Here is a 26,022-nt window from a genome sequence, read left to right on the forward strand (position 1 = left end):
AACACAAATTTCATTACCGCATTATTTACCACACACTGCTTGATATTTGACACACTGCTACTCAGAAGAGTTTGAATTTCAATGATACGCATTCACATCAGATTTTCGTCTCTTCAGTCTGATCGGTGGACGGTACACGGGAGTTGAATCAAACTTCATCCATCACTTTCATATGCACTGGGGCAGAAATGTACCATTCCCCCATCACTGCTCAGACACACACGCATCTATTGCTATGACACTTTCACATTCTTTCTCTTGTTCAATGCATGCATGAATGATTGGATATAACTTTGAACTTCATGTTTAGCAAACAAGCATGAGTAAGAAATTTGAGGCAGTTGGCAACAACAACAACCACAACAGTAAAAATAATAACAATCAACAAAGTAGAAAACAGGACCAAATCTGCGAATCATCTGAGACGGTTTCAGCTTGAAACTCTGCAGTAGATTATGGCGACATGTTCAGAACTGATACTCTACGATGCAAGCTAAGCAAAGTCATACTAATGCACCCAACTTCTCATGATGTGAATTTTGTATGCAGCTTTATCAAAGATATGCCTGATTCTCAAATAGAAGATTAATGTATTCCTGCAGGTCAGGTTTCCTCTCACAGTTGGCCTAAACATTCATGAATGTACCAAGGCTCTTGGACTACATATACACAATTATCAAACATATACAAGATCACTACTTTTTTTTTCTTCTCATATAAAGACAAATCTTTAGGTGAGAATTTCATCTTTATCTGACAAAAAACAACAACAAACAAACATCAAAGCAGTACTGGTCACCGATAATTTGGAATGATTTGTTCATCCAAGAAAATACAACAGAATAGAAACTGAACTGTACACATGATATAGTCCCTCAAGACTATGTGTATGTGTTCGACAATACTATTTCAGTTCATGCCTAGGTGCTATGACACACTAACAAGACACCCTAAAAGTTCATCTTATACAGCTGCCATCAGTATATCATCACTATTATTTCTCTTCATTTATAATCTCTATTTTAACAACAGGCAAGACAGTACACATTGCTGATGACGAAACATCTCATATCTTTTCTTTGTCAGCTAGAGAACCAATCATGCCGACTTTCACACTTGTTTAGAAAAGAATATTTTTGTTTTTTTTTTAATTGCTCAACATTACGACTGAATAAATAAATTAGTCACAAAATTAGTCAGTCATATTAAGCACAGTTTTCTCTCCTACGCATCTATCTCATGCAATAAATTATGGCAACTGGTAAAGCATACACCTTATCTGCGCTAGGTTCATCCCACACTATTACACAAACTACATTTCATCAGGCTTCCTCACAGAAAAGTTTAGATTGCCTTCTGTTTATCTGAAGGCATTTGAAATAAAAATCACCATACTACAACTACTTTAATACCTAACAGTTGATCTGAAATCTATTTGGCCTTTGAGATCCGGGTTAATCATGATATGGACACAAAACCCCTGTCCTTGAGTATGTTAGGATATTTTTTTTCTTCTAATAATTCATATCCACGTAGTTTCCCCCTAACTCCCACATGGTACAAGAAGGCTAGCATGTACTCAGCACATGGGTGTGACTTTATGGCAGTATAATGGCTGCTTGATTTTGACAAAGACAAGAGCAGCCGACAGGTTGTAAAAAGATGGAACATTTGATAAGCGAACCAAATCACGTCATATTCCATACTGAATTATTCAATGAATTCTACTTGAATTTACAAGCAGGGTAATTTCAATCGAATCCATGGTTTAGATATCATCTAGTCAATATAGACTACAGCATGTGCAAAGTACGCTACCTTGCACATATGCCTGCCAATGCATATGTGCAAAGTAGGCTACCTTGCACATATGCCTGCCAATGTATACATAATTGGATGTTTGTTGGTGTACACCATGTATCACATGCGTCGGCACAATCAAATTTGCGTATTCCTTGGACTAGATTCGGAGTGCCCTTCTGAACCCCAGCCACAGTTGTGAACAAGATCGTTGTCGCACTGCCTGAGAGTCTTGCTATGATGACTATAAATAACATCACAAACTTCAACTGAGATAATTTGTTTTCTCTTCAATGCTGCACAATATAACGGGCCAAGGATATGAGATGCTGAAATCAACATCGAGTTGTCATGTGGTTTAAAGGGATCGTATAGTTTTGGTTGAGATCTAATTTCAGGTTTCTAACATTTTTTGGTGAGATAATGAGAAACCTCTTGTGAAATATGAAAGAGCGTGTAATTCCACGAGGAATTCAACGTTTATTTGATGAAAACTGGTTTTGAAATGGCTGAGATATCGAAAACAGAGCGATTCTGGTAAAGTGTGGGACCCACACTTTATTACGATCGCTTTGTTTTACTTTGTTTTTGGATGTTTCAGCCATTCCAAACCCGATTTTCATCGAATAAACTTTGAATTCCTCCTAAAATGGTATGCACTGTACTACTTCCAAAGTGTTTTCTTGGTACCTTGCAAAAATTTAAAAGCCCAATTCTCATCTCCACCAATACTGTACCATCCCTTTAAGTTAACACTTTGTGTGCTTTGAATGCTGACTGGCCTCAGAAAACTCCACTGATGTTATACACACCATCTAAAGTCCCCTGCACTGAAAGGGTTAAAATAGAATCTCCTTCAGGTCTTGATAAGGGACCCATTTAAGAAAAGATGTTAGGATAGCAACTCTTGCTGGAATGGCAACTTCCAAAAGCAACAGCCAGTCAGGAAGCTGGATTCTTGTCGTTGCCATGACAATTGCCATTCCAGCAAGAGATGCTATCATATCAATTTTTTATGAAATGGGGCCCGGGTGTAAATGGAATGTAGGGAATGGGATAGTTGGCGGGGGGGGGGGGGGGGGGGGGGAGGAAAGCTAGAAGAAATCAACAAGTGTCTGGGATGTGAGGATGCAAAGAGTTTTGAGAAATGGTTGGATCATGCTAGCAGAGTGTTGCTCACAAGATGGTGCATATTGCACACTTGGTGACGGCGGCTAGCTGAGGCTGCCTCTGCCCCCCTCCTCCCAGACTGGCGCTGCCCAGGCTCTGGGTGCGGTGGGAGCCGCGCCCGCTGGGACTCCTCACCGCCGTGCCCCGATCTCTGGGCGTGGCCGAGGAGCGGTCGGCCGAGTTGGCGGTGATGACGTCCGAGTCGGAGCCCTCTACCTTGACGGCCGGCATGGGGTCAACGGGTTTGGTGTACCGCCGAATCTGGGTGATGATATCCTGGTACTTCTGCTGCAAGTCGGCCTTCGCCCCAGACCCACCGTGACCTCCGACCCCTGCAGGAAAAAGGGTCAGGAAACAAACAGATACCAATGACTTCACCTCAACACACAACCACACCCACATCCACAGCTGCACATCCATCTAAAATGTCATAAACACCTGTGTGCTCCAGCAATTTGGAAGAAAAAACAAACAAACAAACAAACACAAAAAAACTTTCAACTTTCAACATTAATCAGCCACTGGACTGGCCGAGGTCTCACCATCAAGGGTGACGTAGATGAGCTGGGACACGATGAGGGCCAGGCTCCCGGGAGGCGGCCATGGAACCTTTTTGTAGATGATGGGGATGATGGGTTTCTTCAGCTGGTCGGCCAGGCTGATCTCCCTGTTGCAGTTATCCGACATGATGTACTGTGGTGTGATGCAGCACAAGACCACCTGAGAGAGGGTGGGAAGGGGTTAATGGAGAAAAGGGGTTTCAAAAGAATATCTTCCTATTAACCCTCTGTGTGCTTTGAGTGCTAATTGGCATAGAAATTTCCTAAGGCTTACTACTGTAAACATTTTCAAAAAACTCTAGCAAAAACAGGTTAAGTACACAGGATGACAGAAGAATGGCTCAACAATAAGAGAGCAGCTTGACAGAAGTGCTACTTATGAAAAAAAATGCATATCTGTCATTAACACTTACTTCACTATTATTGCACAGCATTAACTTACATCTCTTCAGTACGATAAATATTACTACTCAAAACCTGGCTTCAGAACACCTTTTACTAATTACACCAAAATTTCACACACATTTGTTTTTCTTGTCACATCTAAACCTGGGAGGATACATGGCTGCAGAAATGCGACCAGGGCCCTGTTTTATGAAGAGCTAAAATTGATTATATGGTTGATTTCAACTGTAAGTCTCTGTCATCCTGTATAGTAAGGAAATTTAAAATCAATTTTATCTTTTGATAAAATGGTGCCAAGAGCAGACTTGGTGGCAAATTGTCATCTGTTAAACTGGTGGTATCCAATGACCATCTTCAACACCAGTGAATGACTTGATCATGGGGACAAAACTACCATGGATGTTGATCAGTGCATCCTCAAAAAGTGCAATGACCTTCCAAAAGGGGTACAATGAAGAGGGACGGGGGGGGGGGGGGGGGGGGGGGGGGAATACTGTATACACACCTTTGCATTATGGATGCCTTCGTATATCTTGCCGTAGAGTACGTCCCCGCCCCCCATCTGGCCAATGTCCATCCAGCAGGGGAATCCCGTGCGCTCCAGGAAATCTCGTAGCAGCCGCACTTCCTCCTGAATGCCCCAGTTGTAGCTGATGAAGACTGTAGGGGGCGCTTTGTTGACATCTGCAGGCAGAATAACGACTGAGTTGCTCTGTTACATGACTTCACAACTTAAAGGCATTACAGTCAGACCTCTACTATCCGGTCTCCCTTTATCCGCATCTCTCTATTATCCATACGCGAAATCACCATGATTTTTTTTTTCCAATCTAATAATTACGGGGGGAAGGGGGACTTCAAACTCATACAAAATTCCTGCATAAAATCATATGGATTAGAATTATTCCCAACACAAGTGGCATACATTCACATCAAAGTCTCATCCAGATAATATGCATTCAGATATTCACTATTACCCCAAATCACCACAAGAATAAATGGACAGAAAACTTTTCATTAAATCAAGGCACAGTACAGGCAATCGTTCATCGAGCAAATTATCAGAGGGAGTATGAACGCAGACCAGCTGACGAGGACGTGACATGCATGTTTATGCAAAATTGATACATACATGTATACATGTAGCTTCCATTGGGTAGGCAATCGTTCTTCAGCAGCTGCGTAAATTAAACATTGAATCTCCCATATCCGACAAAATCCCTTTTCGAGATGAGTACCACTCCCGACATGTCCAGACTCGCAAATGAATATCAAAATTATGGTATGAATTGACTTCGAAGAGAATTGAAGAGAGACAGATGAATATACGAAATGCAAAGAAGGATGCTTATGCACAACCTTATGCTCAACTTGGCATTTTGCAACTACCAAACTCAGGTGTGGTTACCAACGAAACTAATGAACCGTGTCCGATCACAGATGCGTGATAACAATAACAAAATAGTTATGCCAGACAGAATTGTATTGAAATCCATAGAATATGTGAAAGTAGATAGAATATTCTATTACAAGGACCTCTCAGGAAAAATATTCACAAATTGGAATACTTTAGTAAACTGGCCAAGCTGAAGATGAATTTTCTTACCTTGGCCCTTCTGGACGACATCGACAACGTCATCCCGCTTCATCTGCTCCACATATGAGAGAAGCATCTCAACAGAGAGGGCAGTGTTGCCACTGCTCTGGAACCAGTCTAGGAGGATGCACAGTGCTGGGTTTGGTTCATCTTCCGTCAGCTTCTGAATCTTGGCTTTCTTGTAACCTGCGAGATGACCACAAACACACAAGGTCAGAATGGGGTCCAACTTCGCAATGAACTGCAGACACAACTCACAGTAAAAACAGCTACTTACATTGTATTATGCCAGCACAGAGGCTAGAACCAATCAGGCGTGAGCATTCATGTTGTTGGCGTGGCAACAATGGCTAATCAAGGCTGCACATACCAGCACGTGCAGCCTTGTTGAAGACTCAATTGAAGATAGAGTGTGCATTCAAATGACGAAGACTTGACATTTAGTGATACACTACTGCATGCCGAAATATCACTTGAATAAGAATATGGAATACTTTTATACTTTTATGAATTTCAGGCACCCAGGAATCTTGTTTTGCATGTTGGGCTCTAAACCTAACTGAATTTTACATGGCGGCAAAGAAAAACCCCACTTAAATTTATTTCACACCCAAACCACATGCTGTACCATTTGTGCAACATTCTGGGAAACTGATAATACTCTGTATATGAAGAGTTTGTTCGCAAAAACCGATAAGTCCATTTTTGAAGATTTTGAAGTACGGTCTCTGTCATAAAGTACAAAATGATACCTTTTAAATGATATATTGGTCACTACACATAAAAGTACATTTCTAAAGTTATGGTCAAAAGAAGCAACATTTTTCTTATTATTCTCTTTATTTTTCTTGACCATTAATCGCAAATATCTCCATTTGGCAAATATGGACTTATCGGTTTTTGCAAACAAACTCTTCATGTATACAAGGAAAGAAAGATCAGAGTGTTTAGTTTCACATTTCTTTCCCAATCGAAACTATGTCTCCAGTCCCTGTGAAACAAAATCAGCAACTAGAAAGATTTGAAGATGAACGGTCAATGAATGGAAATACTTGAAAAGCCGAGAAATTTACCTAGTCGGTATGCCAGAGATAGCCAGTCTGCATTCTCTGATCCTGAGTTGAGTAGTTTAGCAGCGACACGCACCCAGGACGGAATATTCTCCTCCTTAACGGAAGAGTCTGCATTTACTTTGACCGGCAGGGGTACTGCGGAGGAGGCAAAGGGACGTTGTGAAATATTTGCACATTTGTATTTCATATCACAAGTCCTTGCAGCATCTACGTCAGGAAGCTGGTCTGATCACTCCCACAGCATTGCACAGATTGCATTAAACTTGCTTAAACATATTTATGTAATGTCTACACATTTGAATTTTCTATCACAAATCCGTATAGTAATTCCCCCTTCCACCCCCCCCCAACTTGTCTGATCAACTCACAAGGTATTGCATAGATTGCATGAACTTGCTTCAACATATTTCAGATAACGTAACGTTTGCACATTTATATCTTATATCCCGAATACTTGTACTAATCTTTATCCTCCCCCACCCCCACCCCAAACTTGTCTGATAAACTTGAGGTTGATCACACTGCATTAACTTGCTTCAACATATTTTAGATTACAAGTTTGTAATGTTTGCACATTCATTGTATCTCATTTCATATCGCTGTTACATCACAGCGCGGTGGAGTATATTTATATAATAGCTGCCCTATATAGATTTGTCTAATAATAATAACATTAATATCACAAATCCTGGCAGTAATTTGCCCCTGAAACTGGTCTAGTAACTCTTGAGGCAATGCACACGAAGCATTGACTTGCTTCAACATATTTCAAATCAAAATTCACATCCTTATCTATCAAGAAGAAGCAATGAGATCATGTGAAAAGAGACCGTCAGTCAGAGAGAGCTGTCAGTGAGGGTCCAACCAAAGTGAAACCCACCTGGTACTGCCGCCTTCTCTGACGGAAACCACTTCTGAAAGACATTGGTTCTGATCCGCCGCTGCTCACACATAACGATCTTCCTGCTGAGGCACTCGCCCAACTTCAGGAAGTGCAGGCAGGGGTTCTCGCTGCAGCCCGCCCTCTTGTGGGCAGCGCACTTGCGGTTGCAGGGGCACGCCACCTCGAACTCGTAGCGGACCCGCTTCATGCAGAGACGCCGCAGGTCGGCCAGTGTGGTGAAGAGGAAGTTGTGGACCTAAATCCAAAATTAGAAGAAAATGACACTTGAGCCACTGTAAAATTTGTTTCATTAAACAGGACAGAAACATACAGATGAAACACAGAATGTCGTACAGACTGTACAGCTCACGAGCAGTCTGAAATAGAGGAGATTGTAGCAAAACGGACTGCAAATGAAATCAAAAGGACTTTGGTCATTCGTTACGCACACATAAATTCAGCATTAACTATTCATGTAATTGCCCTGGTTATTTCCCAGGTGCCATATGACAAAATACAATATTTTTCTTTTTAACATAATTGCTTGTAAAAAAGACAGACTACATAGTATCTACTACACCTCCTGATTCAGGCACTTGAACATTTGTGAGCTATCAATAAAGCATCCCACAAGACAATGTACAACAACTCGAAATAAAGTATGTTACAATGTATTAAATCTGCATTCAATCTGTTGCTGTTCTAAGCACACATTATTACACCAGAAATGAATCATAAATTAAAGTTCACTGTCCTGTAATACCACCTACAAGCACACAAGTCATGAATTCTTTGAAAGTTTCTATGGTGGAAGGATGTTTATTGGTGGATGTTTTCCTTGTATACCATGTACTCTTTCTTGGATGTGTGAGTGTGTCCCCAGAGAGTGAGTAGGTTCTTTCCAGGAACACATTTACATCCAAGAAAGAATACATGGTGTCCCATAAAACCATCCACCAATTAAAGTTCATGAGTCACTGACACAGATGACAAAGCGCCTACCTTGGCACATGCTTCTTTGCCGGATTCCTCCAGTTTTGCCGCCTCTTCCTTCTCCTCCTCCTCATCGTATATATCTACCCGTAAAACTGTGATCTGTTGAGGCAAGTAACAAGGGGCATGTAAAACTATGATACTACACATAACAAAAAGTCCATAGTCAAAATGATTTGGTAAAACGCCCCTACCCCACAAAACCCCCCGAAACCTACTGTCACATTAACCCGTTGAAGACTAGTCCTGAGCATTCTCAGGCTGAAGTAAATGGGAAATAAGTGTTATGGGAACATCAGTTCATCTTCAGTGGGCCAAATATGCTTGCCTTATCATATTCTGCTATAAAATGTAACATAATATACAACAATGTGGTTCATACAATTTGCATACAGTGTACACTACTATTGCAAGAGATCTCCATACCTCCCCAACTGTCTACTGAGAAAAAGCAACTTGAATAACACGATCTTGCATCAGCAATTGCATCATTGTACTCAAGCTATCGGACGATCAGCAAAGAATGAGTCATGCAGTGGAGGATGTTTCTTCAAGCTTCACTCTTCGTCACAATCACTGGCATTTATAAGTTTTACAACTATTGAATGAGGGCAGAAAGTGGTTAAGACTGGCTGGAACAAGTCTCACATACAATGTAAATCAATTCATCCAAAGTAATTTGATTTCATGCCATCAAACTGGCTAAATTAAGACATGCACTGCTACTTTGTGGGCGGAATCACTGCTTATGATGCGGTTCTGAAATAATCTCTGAACACATCAAGCTATATCAATGAGAAAACTTGCATACATCCTACTGTATAAGCTGTTATTTTCATGCACAGATTTTTTCGTGAATGAGCACAACACAGACATTTTCATGAAACGTTAATTTCGCAAACTGACACTGAGGCTATCGTATAGTGCGCTGATAGCCTAGCACATGGCGACATTTTCATGTGTTGTAAAATTCACAGTCCAACAGTGATTCGCAAAATTCACAAAAATTAAACCCTTGTGAAAGTAACAGCTTATACAGTACAAGACTGTCCACAGAGAATGAAAGCAGCAGAACCCTTTCTGGGCTAGGGACTTTTGGACAAGGTGTACAACACTACGAGTTCTTTTTGGTGCCAATATTCACTCAAAGCACACAAGAGGGTTAGTTTACCTTGATGCGTGCAAATCTGGCCGGGGCCATCTCGATCAAGGCATCATGCTCGTCGTTGACGAAGAACCGTACTTGGCGAAAGAAGAGGCGTGGCTCCCGCCCCCCTTGCTCCTGACTCCACCTCACCACTCGCGTCAAGATCCGGTGGAAGAGACCGTCTGGGGCGGAATAGATATGATTGTGGTAGAGATGGGGTCAAAGGTCAATGCAATCATTCTTTGGGCATCCTTAGCAAAGCATGGTAGAGAAGCAGTCCTATTTTACATGTTTCAATCACTCCTTCTCACAAAAAACTAAAATAAAACAAAACAATAATTTTTCACCTTTCCCTTCCTTTAGCTTATATTTTTCTCTTCAAACCATACAGCAACTGACTCTTTCAAAGAAAAAATGTTAATCTATGAAGTATTGGCCAGCTGGTGTGCCTTCAATTATCCTGCTGATGTTGATGCAAAATGAGACATTACATGAACTAACTAAGTTGAGGAAAAAACAAATTAAATTCTACGTATTTAGAAGATTTTGATGAGGAAGTACTCTGACATCATGCTTAGTGGAAAGAGATAATGCAAGGGTCTAAATGAAGGCTCATGTAAAATAAAACATGATGAAAAGTAAAAAGACATTCATGCTAATGCGCCAAATGACATCCTACATTTTGCATACAAAGGAAAAAGCTAAGATATGAATTACTCGTGGTCCAAAATCTGAGAAACTAAGTGCCTAAAACAAGGCACCCTCACCTGGCAAGAAGCCACCGAATGTGATAAAGAAAGTCATGCAGGCATGAGTGTCCGCCATCAGGTCTTCCTGGTCAGGACACTCCCGGAGGCGGGAAGGCACAAAGTAAGTCCTCTCTGGATCGCTGGGTGATGTGTTGTCAGCATCACTGGGCTGTGGGGAGAGGAAGATTAGATGAGCATTGGAAGAGTGGGCAGGGCATCAGAAGTGTAGGTGGGGCATTGAGAAGAGTGGGTGGGGCATATGAAGTGTAGGAGGGGCAATGGAATAGTGAGTGGGGCATCAGAAAAGGTCATAGGGCATTAGAAGAGTGGGTGGGGCATTTGAAGAGTCAATGGGGCATTAGAAGAGTGGGTGGGGCATTGGAAGAGTAGGTGGGGCATTGGAAGAGTAGGTGGGGCATTGGAAGAGTGGGTGGGGCATTGAAAGAGAGGGTGGGGCATTACAAGAGGTCATGGGGCATTGTAAAAGTGGGTGGGGCATTGGAAGAGTGGATGGGGCATTGGAAGAGTAGGTGGGGCATTGGAAGAGTGGGTGGGACATTGAAAGTGTGGGTAGGGCATTACAAGAGGTCATGGGGCATTGTTAAAGTGGGTGGGGCACTGGAAGAGTGGATGGGGCATTGAGAAAGGGGTGGGGCATTGGAAAGATAGAGCAAGACATCAACCCTTTGTGTGCCAAAGTAAATTGATATGACTTTCCAAGCTATTTCCAAGCAATCCCTGGAATCCAAATAACATAGATAAGAGTTACAAACAAAACCATCATCAATCAAAATCATGCTTAAAAAGATTCAAAGTACTCACTGTTGTAGCTGGAGGAACCCTCTCACAAAGAAGGTCAAATTTCTCCATGAGACCGATCAACACATCTTTCTGGTCAAGGACATCCTCCCACATGTGGTCAAGGAGATTGTCCTGGAGCACTCCGTCCTGGTCCAGTCGACTCCACGCATCCTGCAGGAGTGACCACTGAGTGGGGGGCAAGAAGTAGAAATAGCTCACTCAGTGCCTTGTTTGTCAGAAACAGAAGCACGGATTAACAAGCCACAAATGTAAGTGTAATCTATATCAAGATGTGTGTGACTTCCATGGCTGAGCATGTTGTAAAGACAAAATGTGTCTTACAATATGTTGATAATCCTCTTCCTTGGATGGATAAAAGCTGTCAATGTTCAAGTACATGTGTAATATGCTTTTGAAAACATTGTGCAGATGACAGTTGGAAAAAAAATGCAAGTATATCATGCAGACTGGAGGAAAGTGGGTAAGAAAATATATATGCCTCTCATGCAAAACATTTTGTAAAAAGAGAAAAATATGGGGTGCAGGCAGTCATCTTGTATGCTGATGAAGTAACAATTGAAGCCCACTAAAAAAAAAGACATGGAATTCAATAAATTCACTCAAAGGGCAGCCACATTGTTCTCACAGGTTGTCAATCATTCGCATTTCTTGTCTTCTATTCTCATTTTATTGCTCAAAGACTTAAAGATTCCCTTCCTATAGGATGAGTTCTTCCAAGTTCATTGTAACTCTACCAGTGCATTTCAAAAATGGGGCAGGAGAAGAAAAGAGCAAAAGAAATACAGATAGATAGATAGATAGATAGATAGATAGATAGATACACTGTAGATAGATAGATAGATAGATAGATAGATAGATAGATAGATAGATAGATAGATAGATAGATAGATAGATAGAGGCAAATACAGGTACAGTTAGAGACAGAGGGGGGGGGGGAGGGAGTGAGATGATGAGATTTAAATGAGATGTAAATAGAGAGTTGCAGTACACTAACAACACCCCAAGTGTCTGGGATAAGAGGTAAGGGTGTTGGGGCGGGGAGGGGAGAAGGGAAGGGAGGGGGTGAGATAAGGAGAGATGTAAGGGGAGAGGATTGCAAAACACTAACAACAATCAACATGCCTGCAGTGAGGGGTGAGAGGTGAGAGGTTAAAGGTTAGAGGTGAGAGGTCAGAACTCTGACCCACCTTATCATCAATGTCCTTGATGGTGATGACCCGTCTGAAGATGTCCACCAGCCACTGAGGGCGGAGGATGACCGTGTTCCGCAGTGAGGAGTCGCTGGCCCCGGGGCCCCCGTAATAGATGATGACCCCCAGGTCGTGGTAGAACTGGAGCATCGTCTGGACCCCCATCTCGGACGTCACCCCTACTGAGGCGGCACACTGAGTCACCTGTCAATAGAAAAAATGGATGCAAACATGAGAAAATTGCTATAACTCTATGATTTCTGTAGATCTTTTCCAACCTCCCTGTCTAAACCAAACACTTGCATAACTTCCACACTCCAAAATAGTCTCCCTCAATCAATTAGGCATGCATTTTCGATTAGCAGCTTCAAAAATTTTCTGAAAAATCACCGGTTCTAGGAAATTTTTCAATAGCCAGATTATTGTTGTTACATACATGTATTTTTGTTGGGTGAATAAACTTTTCAGCTGTCTCCTATTAGTTATGATTCAAATCATGATTAACATTACTGGCTGCTTTTCCCTGTACCAGCACAGTACTGCTAAATTTCCGGTTCTGACCAAAGTTCTGTAACAAATACCTCCTCTCTCCTTATTTTTTACTATTTTGATATGCACAGTTGAGTATATTTCTACGGAGAATGTGCAATGTTAATCTACAATTATTGTCATCATCATCATAATTATAAACATTATCATTATCATCATCATGATCATTATCATCTTCTTCTTCATCATCATCATCATCATCATCATCATCATCATCATCATCATCATCATCATCATCATCATCATCAATTAACTCTAAGATTTGAAAATAAAAATGTTTGCTAGGGAGGAAGAAAGGAAGACAACATTCCTTAATAGGTCACCTACATGGTTCCATGACATTTTGCTCCTGCAACAATTACTCCCATGAACTATCTGCATGCTAAGCCAAACACAAATTCTACCCACAAACATTTATAACCTTAACCCTAATCCTAATCCTCACATCAAACTATACCTAAAAACTTTTCACAACAGTTACCCTAACCCTAACCCTACATGTGAGTCCTTAGTGAAAATAAGACCGGAGTAAATTGTCACAGGAACAAATGTCGTGTCACCCACCCATATACTTACACTGTCAAGGCTCATGTAGTTGATGCCCTGCGACAAGAAGTCTGCCACCTTCTTCTGGAACCAGAGCCACTTGAGGGGAATATGTTCCCCCATGTAGGGCTCCTGACCAGCCACCGCCTCGATGTGCCTTCGAAGCTTAACCACCTGTAGAGGATCAAAGAAAAGTGCTATCAAATCATGTAGAAAGAACAGTGAAATCACATCAAGCGAAGACAGAGGAACTCATAGCAAGCAAATGCAAAAACAGGTTCACAAAGTTTTCAGACATTTATTTCTTTTTAACTGTATCCAACAAAAAGAGTACATGTCAGATTCTCAAATATAATTCAATTATTGTTTTATAGAAGCATACATAATCAGCTGACTTTATTTTAAAAATTTTCTTGAAATTGTATTAAAGAATGAGAAATGCGAAGGTAGTGTGGATGAAGTAATGTTTGGTGTATATGTCTTGAGCTCATGGATAGTGAATTTATAAGTTTATCCATTAATGTGGTACACTTTCACATTTATGTGGCATATTATGGCTGAAATTCAGTTTAAATCTAGTCCCAGGGATATGTAAATTATGTACATGCATGTGGCACATCATGAAAGCTGATAGACATTCAACCATGAACGTACACTGACAATTCCATGTGCAAGGTGCACAAATTTTGCACTCGTTTTAATCCATGAACTACACTAAAACCATGGACTAATAATTTAAACAATCTTTGTGAATTCTGGCCTATAATGGGTATAGTGTGTAAAGAGGCTGTTGTATGCACACTCACACTTGATGTACCAGTAATTATATCAAGAAGTGAAAGACTGCAAGAATACCTGTTCAAACTTTGAGAAATGTTGTTTCATACTTGAAAATTGGTCTACTACTGCTCAATACATGCATGCACAGCTTACATAATTAAGTTAATAAACACATGACAGGGAACACAAATGACAGAGAGGTTGTAGGGATCTAGCAAGACTCCTGTCTGCCAACAAGAAAAACCTATTTTCCTACCTCTTCATCCTCCCCATCATCAATATTGTTCTCCACTGCATAGAAGGTTGGGATGATGTGGTTGAGGTAGGGCTTTCCCACAAGGTTTTTCTGTATTCTGTTGAATTTCTCTGCAACCTATGATATGGGTAGGCAATGAAAACACATGGTTGTACAGACATTGAGCATCAGCCATTCATTGAGCTAGTTATTCACTTGCGCTTAAACCTCCTTTGCCATCATTACAATACAATCAACTAGTATCTCTTTCTGTTCAACTAACATTTAAATTGGCTTCTTCAATGAGAGTTATGATATCCACAGCTACATCTGCATTGTAGAGTTCAAGACTCAAACCAAAGTTTGTTGATTGTTTGGAAGATACCATACATCGTGGTTTAGACAGGTAGTGACAATAATCGGTCGGGAAGAAAGCACTAAGAAATAATGATCCGACATCTTTGTTGTTTTACCTGTGCGACTCTGATAGATTCACACAAACGGGAGACACTACATGGATCTCTTCAACTGCTTTTGAGCTTCCAAACTTTTCGTTTGGCATAAATAATATGCTTGATAGAGCTTGCACAAACAAAGACATAGACTTAAAAATTTCCTAGAATTCAATCATTCATACTTCATGGCCACTGTGCACAACATTGAAACCAACTTGCAATGCAAACATTTTGAAGTATGTCACTGTGTCTGAACATTAATGCAGAACACAGTACAGGGGGCAATTCTTTAAAAAAAAAAAAAAAAAAAAAACAAAAAAAAAAACACCTAGACATTTCTCTACTCAGTTGGCAATGCATTCTTGGAGCATTTTATGAAAGAAAAGGTTTCTGTTCAAGAAATACTCTCTGGACAAAACAAAAATGTTATTTCTATACAAATTGAGGAGTTACTGTACATCGGCAGCTGATCATACATTGTATCCACATAAAATAAAACGAATAGAGGGTAGCATAAAAGAGAACATAATGACTGCTGACCAGTTTTCGTTGCTCATCTAAGTCAGCTGCGAGGCTATTGCGATGAGTGCCAACAACAAAGACCGGGGGTGAGAGCATCGTGCCATCGATGGCGCTCTTTCGATTCTCGGCGGTGTGGGCATGAATGGACCTCATCCAGAAATCCATGAAGTCGAGGTTAGTGAACTCACTCTCTGCGTATTCAGCCTGTGTTGATAGCAGAAAAAAAAGTTGGTCATGCAAAGTCTTGGAGACGGACTTTGTCCCAGAATCTTGACATGAAAACACAAACTGTAAACGTCTTAACAATAGTCAGAATGAATTTGGCTCTTAGCAAATCGACATATAACAAAAATTTACATTTACAAAAGCTTTGTGTGTAATGTATATCTATACATGCATGCATAATTACATATAACGTGTGGGTTAGGGTGTTTCAACATTGATAGCTGTCTAATGAACTGTGATTTTTTTTTTTACATGTTTAGCATGTTGATATGAACTGATGAAAGATATCTAATACCAATAAAATAAAAGATCTTTTCTTCTTAACTTTCACACTAAGGGCAGTCATGCATTTGCTACAAACTGATCACTTGATCAGTCATATCTAACCCCTATATGTGCCAAGGCACTAAGCTGAACATGGCTAGCTTTTTCATTAGCAATCGGCAATTCATCCAAATTTGACCTAATTAAAAAGTTAGCAAGCCCATTAATAGGAGGTGTAACAATGTGCCTCAGTCCACAAGAAAGGCCAAGGTGACACAATTGGAATTATGAAGATTAGGTAATCTCTATTCATTGACAACAAGTTCTAAGACATCTGTAACAATCACTGAAGAAAGCAGTCACAATTTGCATGCAAATTGGCAACAAAGCACTGTAAGGGTAAAAAAAAAGGGGGGGGGAATGTACAGAAATTTCCAGTCATCACACAAACTTACCGCTTCGTCATCTCCTCGTCGTATCTGGGTCTGTGCTGGTGCGTCAAGCTCATTGGATAAACTGAAGACGATTACATACACTGCTCTTGGCGAGAGAAAGACCTATAAAGGAAGGGGAAGACACAATTAGTTCACAGGTCGCGACACCTTTGTATAGACAAGTTAGGATCTAGAGATCAGTCTCTTAATTTGTCGACAAAAAGTGACAATGACTTCGAAACAAAAGTAACTATGCACAATAAGCCACAGACCTTTTGAAGGGTAAGACGTGGTCTCTGAATACTTTTGAAGACAAAAGCATGAAGGGTATAAATGGATTAACGAACCTGATGGGTAGTGTAGTAGACGGATTGTCCAGCAAAGTCCCAAATACTTAGGACAATTTTCTTTGAGTCCTTTTGCTCCTCCTTCTCTTCCAGAAGGTCCGACTGCCCTGACTGCGCCTCCGTGAGGAACCTCTCGACCTTGGAGGTCACAAGGTCAAAGGTCTCCTGGTCGAGAGATTTGGCAAGATCCTGCAGCTGATCCTCTGATGAAGAATTTTCCTGTCAAGGGGATAATTAGGAATACCTTAATATCCTATTTTCAGGTCCAGTGGAAAATGCTAATACACAACAGCTAAAGGGAATTTTATTATCATGTTAAAACCCTGCTTAACCCATTGAGTATGGGCTGGTTTTGCTACAACACACATTTCCCAAGGACACTTGCTTGAGTATACTCCGGACTCGTCCTCAATGGGTTTATGAAAAAAAAGAAAGAATCAGCTGTTTCACTAACACCAAAATTCAATTATATGCTACTACTTCTAAATACTGCAGACTGCATTTTGGGTGAATTCTAGTGTCCTCATGGGTTCTTGTTCTTTATTTTTCTGCTTTTCAATCTCTAGTTATTTGAATGTGACCCGGTATAAGAACCATTTTTCTGTTAGGTAGTAATGTTACATGGTAATACTAAAAATTCCCAATGAATACATTATTCAATTTTAGTGACTATTCATGTAAACAAAAGTACTATTAAGGAACAGACTTGGTCACACAGAAGTGATATAAAAAAGCATGTACACTCTCATGGAAAAGAAAGTTTCTTATCTGAAACCTGAGCAAATTTATCTTGTCAAAGACACACAGACCCAAAGTTCAAAAAGGCACTATAGGATGGCAAGACGATGAACACTGTGATCTTCATTAGAAGATTGATAATGTGTAATTAGATTGACAATGTATATCAATCGATATCGTCGATTACTATGTATTTGTTACATTTGTTGCGTTTGATGAATCTGTATGTAGTACTAGCAGTAGGCAAAGCCAACCGGGAACAAGGACATATTTCCGACCATTTACGACATACTTATTGTAGGAATCTTAAATACAATTTTTGGGGGGATGTTCAGAATACTGCAGATGCATATTACGAAACGAGGGTCCATGCGGGATGCAGTAGCGCCCTCTTGAATCCAGAGTCCTTTTTGACAATTCTTGTGAAAAATCCTGCTCAGCAGGAGGATCGGCTAGTGCTGCCCCTCAGTCTACAGGAGCACTCATGACTAGAAATACCTCATGATTGTCACTGCTTGTGTCAGAGGCACTTGTGATCCAGCCATCATTAGAATCTTCTCCTTCAGGCGAAGACTCCTTGATGTTAGCCGACTTCTGTCCTCTGCTGCTGCGACCAGAGCTCGCTGGTTCCTTCTCCTCTTTCTTCTTCTTCCACAGCACCTTGGCGATGTTGAGGGCCAGGGCCTCGATATAAGTTGTGTGAAGTCTTGACGAGTCGTCTGTTCAAAAAACACAATCGAGTTTTAATACGATCCTGAATTCTGAAAACTGCTATAGGCACTTAATACCTTTCACAGGTTCTTGCACTGTTACATCAACACCACATGAAACTATTAACATTTCCTCCTCAACTAGCATGCCTGCTGGCTTGCTTTCTTCATAGATTGGATAAGATACATCGAAACTAACTGCCATAAGAAATTAGAATACATAATTCTCTTCATCTGGACTACACGCCAATTACCTTTGTGTGGGAGACTGTGGTGTGTCTAGTTCACATGACATATTGATCATTATCAATCCTTTCTTCACAAGTTTCTAGATTCCCTTCTAACTTTGTAAAGGATTCCCTGGAATCTCTTGGGTTACATATGGCTTAAAATGGCATTCGAAATTACAACACAGCAGTCTTTAGTACTGGTCATTAGTATGTGGTAAATGGAATAAATTTATAAAAGCCTACTGGGCATGAAAGGCAAACTTAAAGACTGGTCACATGATTGCTCTCAGGCAACCAAATGATTTGGATCCACAGGGAATAGGTTGCAGAAGGATATTAGACAATGTTCATGGATCTGTAATGTTAATGTTAATGGATCTGTAACACTCATTGTCCTTCTACAAGCAACTTCATAATTTGTCTGACTAAAAGTGATGGCGAGTCTATACTTTCAAAATTTTTAGTTTGATGAACGTTTAGAACATTCAGAGCATTTAGTCTGCAACTTTAGTATGCTACAGCGTACTTTAAACTGCATCCATTCATTCTCAGGTGAGTTTACTACCAGTAAGAAATTGTTTTATCATCTACAATTTACAAAAACAAACAGAGAAACAACAATAAAAACACCTACCGACATCCGCTGCCTCTTCTTGATCATCTCCATCTTGGACTTGCCAGCCAGTGGCATCCTGGACATTGATTTCGCACATATCCATGGTGTCTATACCATCTGTGCTTACTTCTGCAATATTGTATCTTCAAAGAGCAAAAGAGGAAATAAAGTTACTGATCTCATTGGGTGACCTTGTGCAGATCTGAGTCAAAATGTTGTATCCTATCAGTTATGTTGTATACACACTACTATTGATGAGCAGTCTTAGGATTTGTTTGCAAACAACAACAATGTACAGTGCGTGATACCAACGTAAGGTTGGTGTGCATATTCTGCATTCACCTAAAAGTCAATATTTCCATTGGTACAACTAGGAAACTAACACTGTGGTAACTTTCAAGAATCCTAATGTGCTACAATTATTGAAAAGTAGGTTATGTAAGGCTGCACTCTGGCACTGGTCCAAAAGTAACTGACCAGTAAAAATCACTGTCCGACCAGTAACTTTTTCAGGAATTCACCAGTGAAAAAATGGAAAAACTGGGTACCTACTAGATTGACAGGCAGGTGGGACCAGTGGATGAAATAGGTTAGTGTGCAGCCCCGACGGTTATGGACAATGAAGTGTTTGACATTGTCCAGCTCACCTTTGACCTGTAAGTGACCTCTTGAGACTAGTCTTCCCAACCCTGTCCTGTCCCACCAGCATGAGTCTGGTCCTGAAGATGGGCTTGGTCCCACTGTTGGCTGCTTGTTCAAAAGCCAGCATGGCGTCGGGACCACGGGCGAGAATCTCAGCCGGAGCAGCATCTTGATCTAAAGACAAGAAGATGGAAGATGGATGACCACACCCTCTTTAGATCCATCACATTTGACAGCATTCTCTTTTGGATTTTCTCTTTGTTCCCCACTATCACCTCATACATTGGTCTGCCACGTGCAGATGTTTTCCTCATGGTAAGCTTGATCTGGACATGCTTGCCTTAATAGTTTAGTGAGTCACAAATTCAAAGAGAGCATACAAATTTATATGTCCCAACTTATTCTGACAATATCACAAATTTCTTTATAACGACGAATATTTGTCTATACGTATGAACTCCAATGTTACCAATTTTCTGGGGCTTCCCCCTTTTATTGAATCATTCTCTCTTTTTTTCTTTTTCTTTTTTCCTGGGGTGGGGGGGGGGGGGGGAGCCAGATATCTCATTTCATGACGTATGAACACATTTTTCCTTGATCCAAATCACATATAATCAACCAACAAAAAACAGATTTCAGTCAGTACTGTTCGTACTTATGATTACAATGTCAAAGGTATTTGCAGGGTCTTTGAACAGTCAAATGGCTTCACCAGCCTACAAACCACAAAACAAGACTAAATAATGGAATATGCAGCAAACTTAAGACTTTTCATAATTTTCAAACAAGTTCCTGATAACAAAAGGAATTGAGCAAAAATATGACAGGTGCTAATGATGTCCCCTGCTCTGAAAGGTGCACTTCAAAAAAGGATTTTGATCATATCGAGTCAACTGAAATGATGACTTACCTCCCTTTACTCTTATTTCATTTGTGTTCCCATACACATCTATCACAAACCACATGGGTTTCTTCACATCTAGAGAGGTTCTGTCCGCATTCACACTTGTGATGGAGTTATTGTTCACAAAGGCATAGACACTGCCCTCTTTGGTGATGTAATACGTCAGAGTATTGCCGATTTCATTGTACTTATCGCTGAGCGAGGTGCACCAGTATCCCGGCTGGGAGCTCAGGTTTGGCATGGCATACGGAGGCAGTTTATCAATGGTTCCAGGGGCGTGGTTTGTAAAGCCATATCGAATGGAACCACTCCAGTTTGTGAGGACTCCTCTTATCTCTATGGTCACCTTCTCACCCACAGGTATCGGTCTGTCGCTGAACGTGATTCCATTGTTGAAACCATCAGTTCTCGTGGCAGTCAAATTCGCATCTGACAAACGGATGTTTTGGCCCAAGCATGTGGTGCAAAACGCCACTGAAGACATTTTGACACCACCACTACTAATGGCTCAGTCTCACAGGTACAAGTATAAAGGTGGCTACAACCACCTTTTAGCTTCCCTCCATTCTGGTCTCTAGTTTGTAGCTTGTTTGCAGACTAGTTCCAGGCACATATAAATGTGTTTCCTACATGGCATTATCCTGTGAGAACTCATAATATCATTTCTGCTTCCTTTTAACTCTCCATTCATACGACCTGAAGAGAAAGAAACATACAAACAAAGACTGATTAGAGACTTGACTAACAGAACCTCGTATGTAAACAAAGCCAAGTTTGAGCAAGTGACAGTAACCTGTTGAAGACAGGTCTCGAGTATACAAACGTACCTGGGCAGGTGACTATGGGAAATGTTTATTTTGGATATCATGCAGCAAAATCAGCTCATCCTCAGTATGGATGATTTTCAGTCTTTTGCATTTGAACATCTATAAACTGGTGTTACTGGGTACAGAGTTTCAGAATTTAAATACCCATTGGTGATTGGGATGAGAAATAAGAATGATTTCAAATTTCATAACATATCACAGCAAACAGGGATGATGATTAAAAAGTGGCATTGTAGTGGAATTATACTACACTCCTGAAAAATGTCAGCGTGGTGCATCCTATACCCTTTTTCAGTGTAATATGTTTGGGGTTTTCCAGAATATTAGTTTGTCTGCTCAGGGACCGCAATAAATTCAACAAATCTATACATGGCACTATCAACTTACAAATGTACTACATAATGTAAAGTTATATTTATCTGGAATGTCCCTGAAATCAATAACATCTGCAGAATAGGCATAAAACTGAGGATGGTGCAGTTCCAGAATGTTCATTGCAAGGATATTCAAATGAAGTTTGAATACAGTCGACTATGATACATAAGCTGATCTTGACAGGACTGACCAAAAAGCATCACATATTGTGTAACAATGTACAGTACTATTTAAGCGATAATCTACCGTAAAACGGGGTGAATAGGGACAAATTTAAAGTTCTTATGATTGTATTTTTTTTTCATGCAGCCCAGAGACTCAATCTTATGTGGGGATTTTATGTCCACCTAAAATACCTTTAATTTGGTATTGTGAAAGAAAATAAATATTTGTGGGAAAAGTATGTTTTTTGATAAAATGATGCTGTCCCTATTGACCCCAAATTTGGGGTCAACAGGGACAACACTAATTTTGATTAAAAAAAAGCTGTTTGGAGGCATTTTTTTTTTATCCATCCAATGAATTGGATTAAGGGAACAACTACAGAGTTTAAAAAATGATATACAAACATTTAAGAGCAATCTATTCCATTGTTAAATCAATCTTTAACAAAAATTTCAACAGCCCAACAAAATGAGCTGATATAAAAAAATACGACCCATAAGGTCAAAGGTTAAGATTGAAAAGTAAGTCAAAACTTTACTAATCCATTGAATTGCACTCAAATATTAACCCACTTCTTCTTCAAGTGGCAAATCATGATGTACAATCTTATTCATACACTCTAAATTCAGTGTAACTTGACTCTTATGATGTCGGGGACATTTTGGGAGTTCTTACAGCAATTATAAGCTGGCACCTATTGTATGGGTCTGACCCAAACAGATGTGTTATTGGCATTAAAACATGCAGAAGACAGAGAAAAGGGTCATGAAATACAAGTGGAAAAGTCCTAGCCTGTCTTAGGCAGTGAAAAAAATTCCCAAGAGGGTGGGTGGGGCAGGGGTTCCCAGACCCTTCCTCCCCAAGTTAGGGTTAAGACAGCAAAGTTCACTCTCAATTATGTATACAAAAGTGAAGCCACATATCCAAAGATCTTATTGCTCTCTTGTCAAGAGATTTAGAATGAAAATTCACACTTTTGGAAATAGCCTGACATAACAAACATTTCAGAGTAATTTATGACATTATAATAGTTAATCATACAGAAAATTTAAAGGACCAATCAAACGACACCATGGTGTCCCTATTCACCCCAGTCTAACTGATTTTTTGCTCAAGGGAAGAAAAAATGTGCTGTCACAAATTCCTGTTGAAATAATTATTTCAAATTTAAAGGTGTGTTGTAGGACCTAATGGGCTAGATTCATGAACCTTTTTTAGCGACTTTCATTAACCAATGGCCACAGGAGCAGAAAAGTTTTGACCGCCCTGATTTTTTTGTGATTTTTTGAAAACTTATTATTTGGACCTCCAGTACCCTTTACAAAATTTTTCACATCAGGAGGACCAATTTCTGGACACTGTTGGATGGTCCTTCCATCCTGTGATAAAAATAAGAAAAAAAGTTCAAGCAAATTTGAAACATGAACATTCAAAAAACTTTTCTCGGTTTTGTCCCTATTCACCTCGCCGTCCCTTTTCACCCCGTTTTACGGTACTTATTGAGGAACAACACATGTAAGGCTATGAAAGCTACAAGGGTTTTTTTTTAAATTGACCTTTGGGAGTATGGATTATTTGAGTTTTGACACACTGAATGTGACATCAACTTGGAAAAGTGGATTTAAGTGTCAAGCTGTTACCTCTTGGTCTTTGCTTTTTACAGGAAGTTTAGGGTTGACTGGGAAGCAGAGCTGTTTCATGACTCAATTGCATTTTTTTTTTCAACCCGTTTGGACTAAAAATATTTATAAATACATTGCATTTACTGCTGTAAGTATAAGCTGTTATTTTCGCGATGGTGTAATTTTGCGGTTTTCAAGAATCACAGTTGGATTGCCAACATAGAAATGTCACCATGCACTAGGGTAATAATGCATACTACAATAGCGTCAGTGTCAAAGACGACATTTCGTGAAAATTTCTGTGACCTCCTCATTCGCAAAAATATCTGCATGCAAAAATAACAGCTTGGAAATAATCACAATCCCTAGATCCACCATTGACTCCCACAAGTATTCATTCTACCCAAGAGCCATAAGACTATGGAATCGCCTGCCGGGACCCATAGTAAGCACTGCCAACCCAACATTATTTCAAGGAGCTGCTTTAACCCATCCTCAGGGCAATGCAGCCTCCTGCTGGATCTGCCACTGTGTAAGAGGATGGACGCTGTTTTTACTTGCACTGAGCACCTATACTCACATTTTTTTTGTACGATAGTGAGACACTTGTACATACACTGAATGACACCCCCTCATGACACACAGCTCGAGTTCATCCCAGTATAGCTTCATGTACAAGCTGCTTCAAGGGATTACTACATCAAGGTATCAAGGTACAGTAAACATTACCACACCAGAGTCCCGTTTCATAAAACTTGCTATCAGTGATAACTGCCACATTTCTATGACAAATTTGCTCTCCGCCAATCATAAAAGATGCAAGGATTTCAGTAGCTTATAACAAATGTGACAACTTGTCACAGATAACAAGTTTTATGAAATGGGCACCAGGTACACGTGTACGACGTCTTGTAAATGTTGTCCGATTCTTTTTCTTCTTCTTCTTCTTCTTCTTCTTCTTCTTCTTCTTCTTCTTCTTCTGTGCTTCTGTGAATGTGCATCCTTTATAGTTATAATGTAGTTGAAAATAACTTGAATGAAGTTCAATGCACTAAAGACTGGTGTGCTGTCATGACTGTAATTTATCTAAACAGACTTTTAATTGCAAATCTTTCTGTTGAATAGATTTCTTTTCAATTGAATTCTATTCATTGAAAACCAAATAGTCACAGTAACGAATGAACATAAAAGAAAATGGATATCGAGTCCCCAAGAAGCAGAGCTTGGAAGTGGGGCCCATTATGAAGGGACTTCTCAATCCTAGCTGACCAGCAATGAGACCCACAACATGTAAACATGTAATAATAAAAAAATCCAACCACTGTGCAGAGTCCCAAGAATAAGCAGATAGATCCCAGGGCCAGCCAGCCAAAATTGAGAAGTACATATAGGCCCTACATGTACAACAACATGGAATAAACAAAGCTAAAAAATGGCAAGGTTTAATGTGCAGTGCAATCCAATACTAGAAAGGAAACTTCATAAAATTTCAAGATTTCTAGATGTCATGATCCACTCGCTGACATTTTAATATAAATACCATTACATTCTCCTCAATACATCTAGAAACGTTTTTAGATAGAAAAATCTGTCTGTCCTGAGGAGTCTTCTATCATTTTTATCTTTTTTTTCATCTTTTTTTACTTTTACGGCTCTCCTCTGTAAATCAAAGGGGACTCTGTGAAGCCAAACACAGTCTCCGAGCAAAACATGCATGTATCCCCGACAAGATACAGACCGATCTTTCGGTCAGAGGACATTGACATGATTTTACACTCTCTAATCACGCTATTCCATCACGATATTGACCAACTTACTACCCACAAGTATGTCTAATTCCGCGAAAAACTTCTCATTCACAATATTACGAAGTTAAATTTAGCGCTTGAACAACTTTACTTTAGTCAATAAACGTAAGTGTACCGATATAGTGGTTGTATGGAGCATTTGGCTTGCCATAGACGTTCGTGTGGTCATTTTTCAAACGAAGGCGGCGATGAATTGGGGGGCCCTGCAAAGAAGTGGAGGAAACAACCAGAAAACAGGAGGAAACGGTGCAGTGGAAGAGGTGAGTCAGAATGTTTACTGACAAATCCTGTATATATTTTTGAAAACCAAACTGAAAAAAAAAAATAATAACTATTTTTATGCGGGGGAACTGGGTCGAAGTTGCGTTTCAGCCAGAACGGTGGAAACCGTCGCAATGGCGTATATGTATCAATGGTGTCTGTCTAAGAAGCGAAAAACTGACCCAGCAAATGTCATTAGGGGTCTACTATAAATGAGAAGTTTTTCGCAGAATTAGACATACTTGTCAGTCAAATCATGACACTGCTCTGTACAGACAGCTATCTTGTGCAGGCCAGATGCAATCTGACATCTATGTTTACTAGATGATGATGGTTGACTAAGCTCAGGACTCAGGTGTGTCCTTGAATGAGAAGTGT

The 26,022-nt window shown here is 40.1% G+C and overlaps 1 protein-coding gene across 1 annotated transcript; it reads right to left on the reverse strand.

Annotated features, from left to right (window-relative positions):
* Nucleotides 1–2,976: 2,976 nt before the first annotated feature.
* LOC139718945 (uncharacterized) lies at nt 2,977–21,267 on the reverse strand. The gene is made up of 20 exons (XM_071630390.1): nt 20,593–21,267; nt 19,688–19,856; nt 19,059–19,183; nt 17,983–18,203; nt 16,747–16,965; nt 16,424–16,522; nt 15,495–15,680; nt 14,521–14,637; nt 13,515–13,658; nt 12,387–12,593; nt 11,200–11,364; nt 10,396–10,546; nt 9,653–9,810; nt 8,491–8,583; nt 7,486–7,744; nt 6,606–6,740; nt 5,542–5,718; nt 4,441–4,619; nt 3,513–3,690; nt 2,977–3,302 (listed from the first exon to the last, which is right to left on the reverse strand). The coding sequence occupies exons 1-20, from the start codon at nt 21,068–21,070 to the stop codon at nt 2,977–2,979; spliced, it is 3,786 nt and encodes a 1,261-aa protein (XP_071486491.1). The 5' UTR covers nt 21,071–21,267.
* Between the last annotated feature and the right edge of the window lie 4,755 nt (nt 21,268–26,022).

Source organism: Diadema antillarum, unplaced genomic scaffold (genome assembly GCF_040938485.1).
Source record: "Diadema antillarum isolate AM-2024a unplaced genomic scaffold, OU_Dant_1.0 scf00000103, whole genome shotgun sequence".
In the NCBI taxonomy this organism is placed as follows: Eukaryota; Metazoa; Echinodermata; class Echinoidea; order Diadematoida; family Diadematidae; genus Diadema; species Diadema antillarum.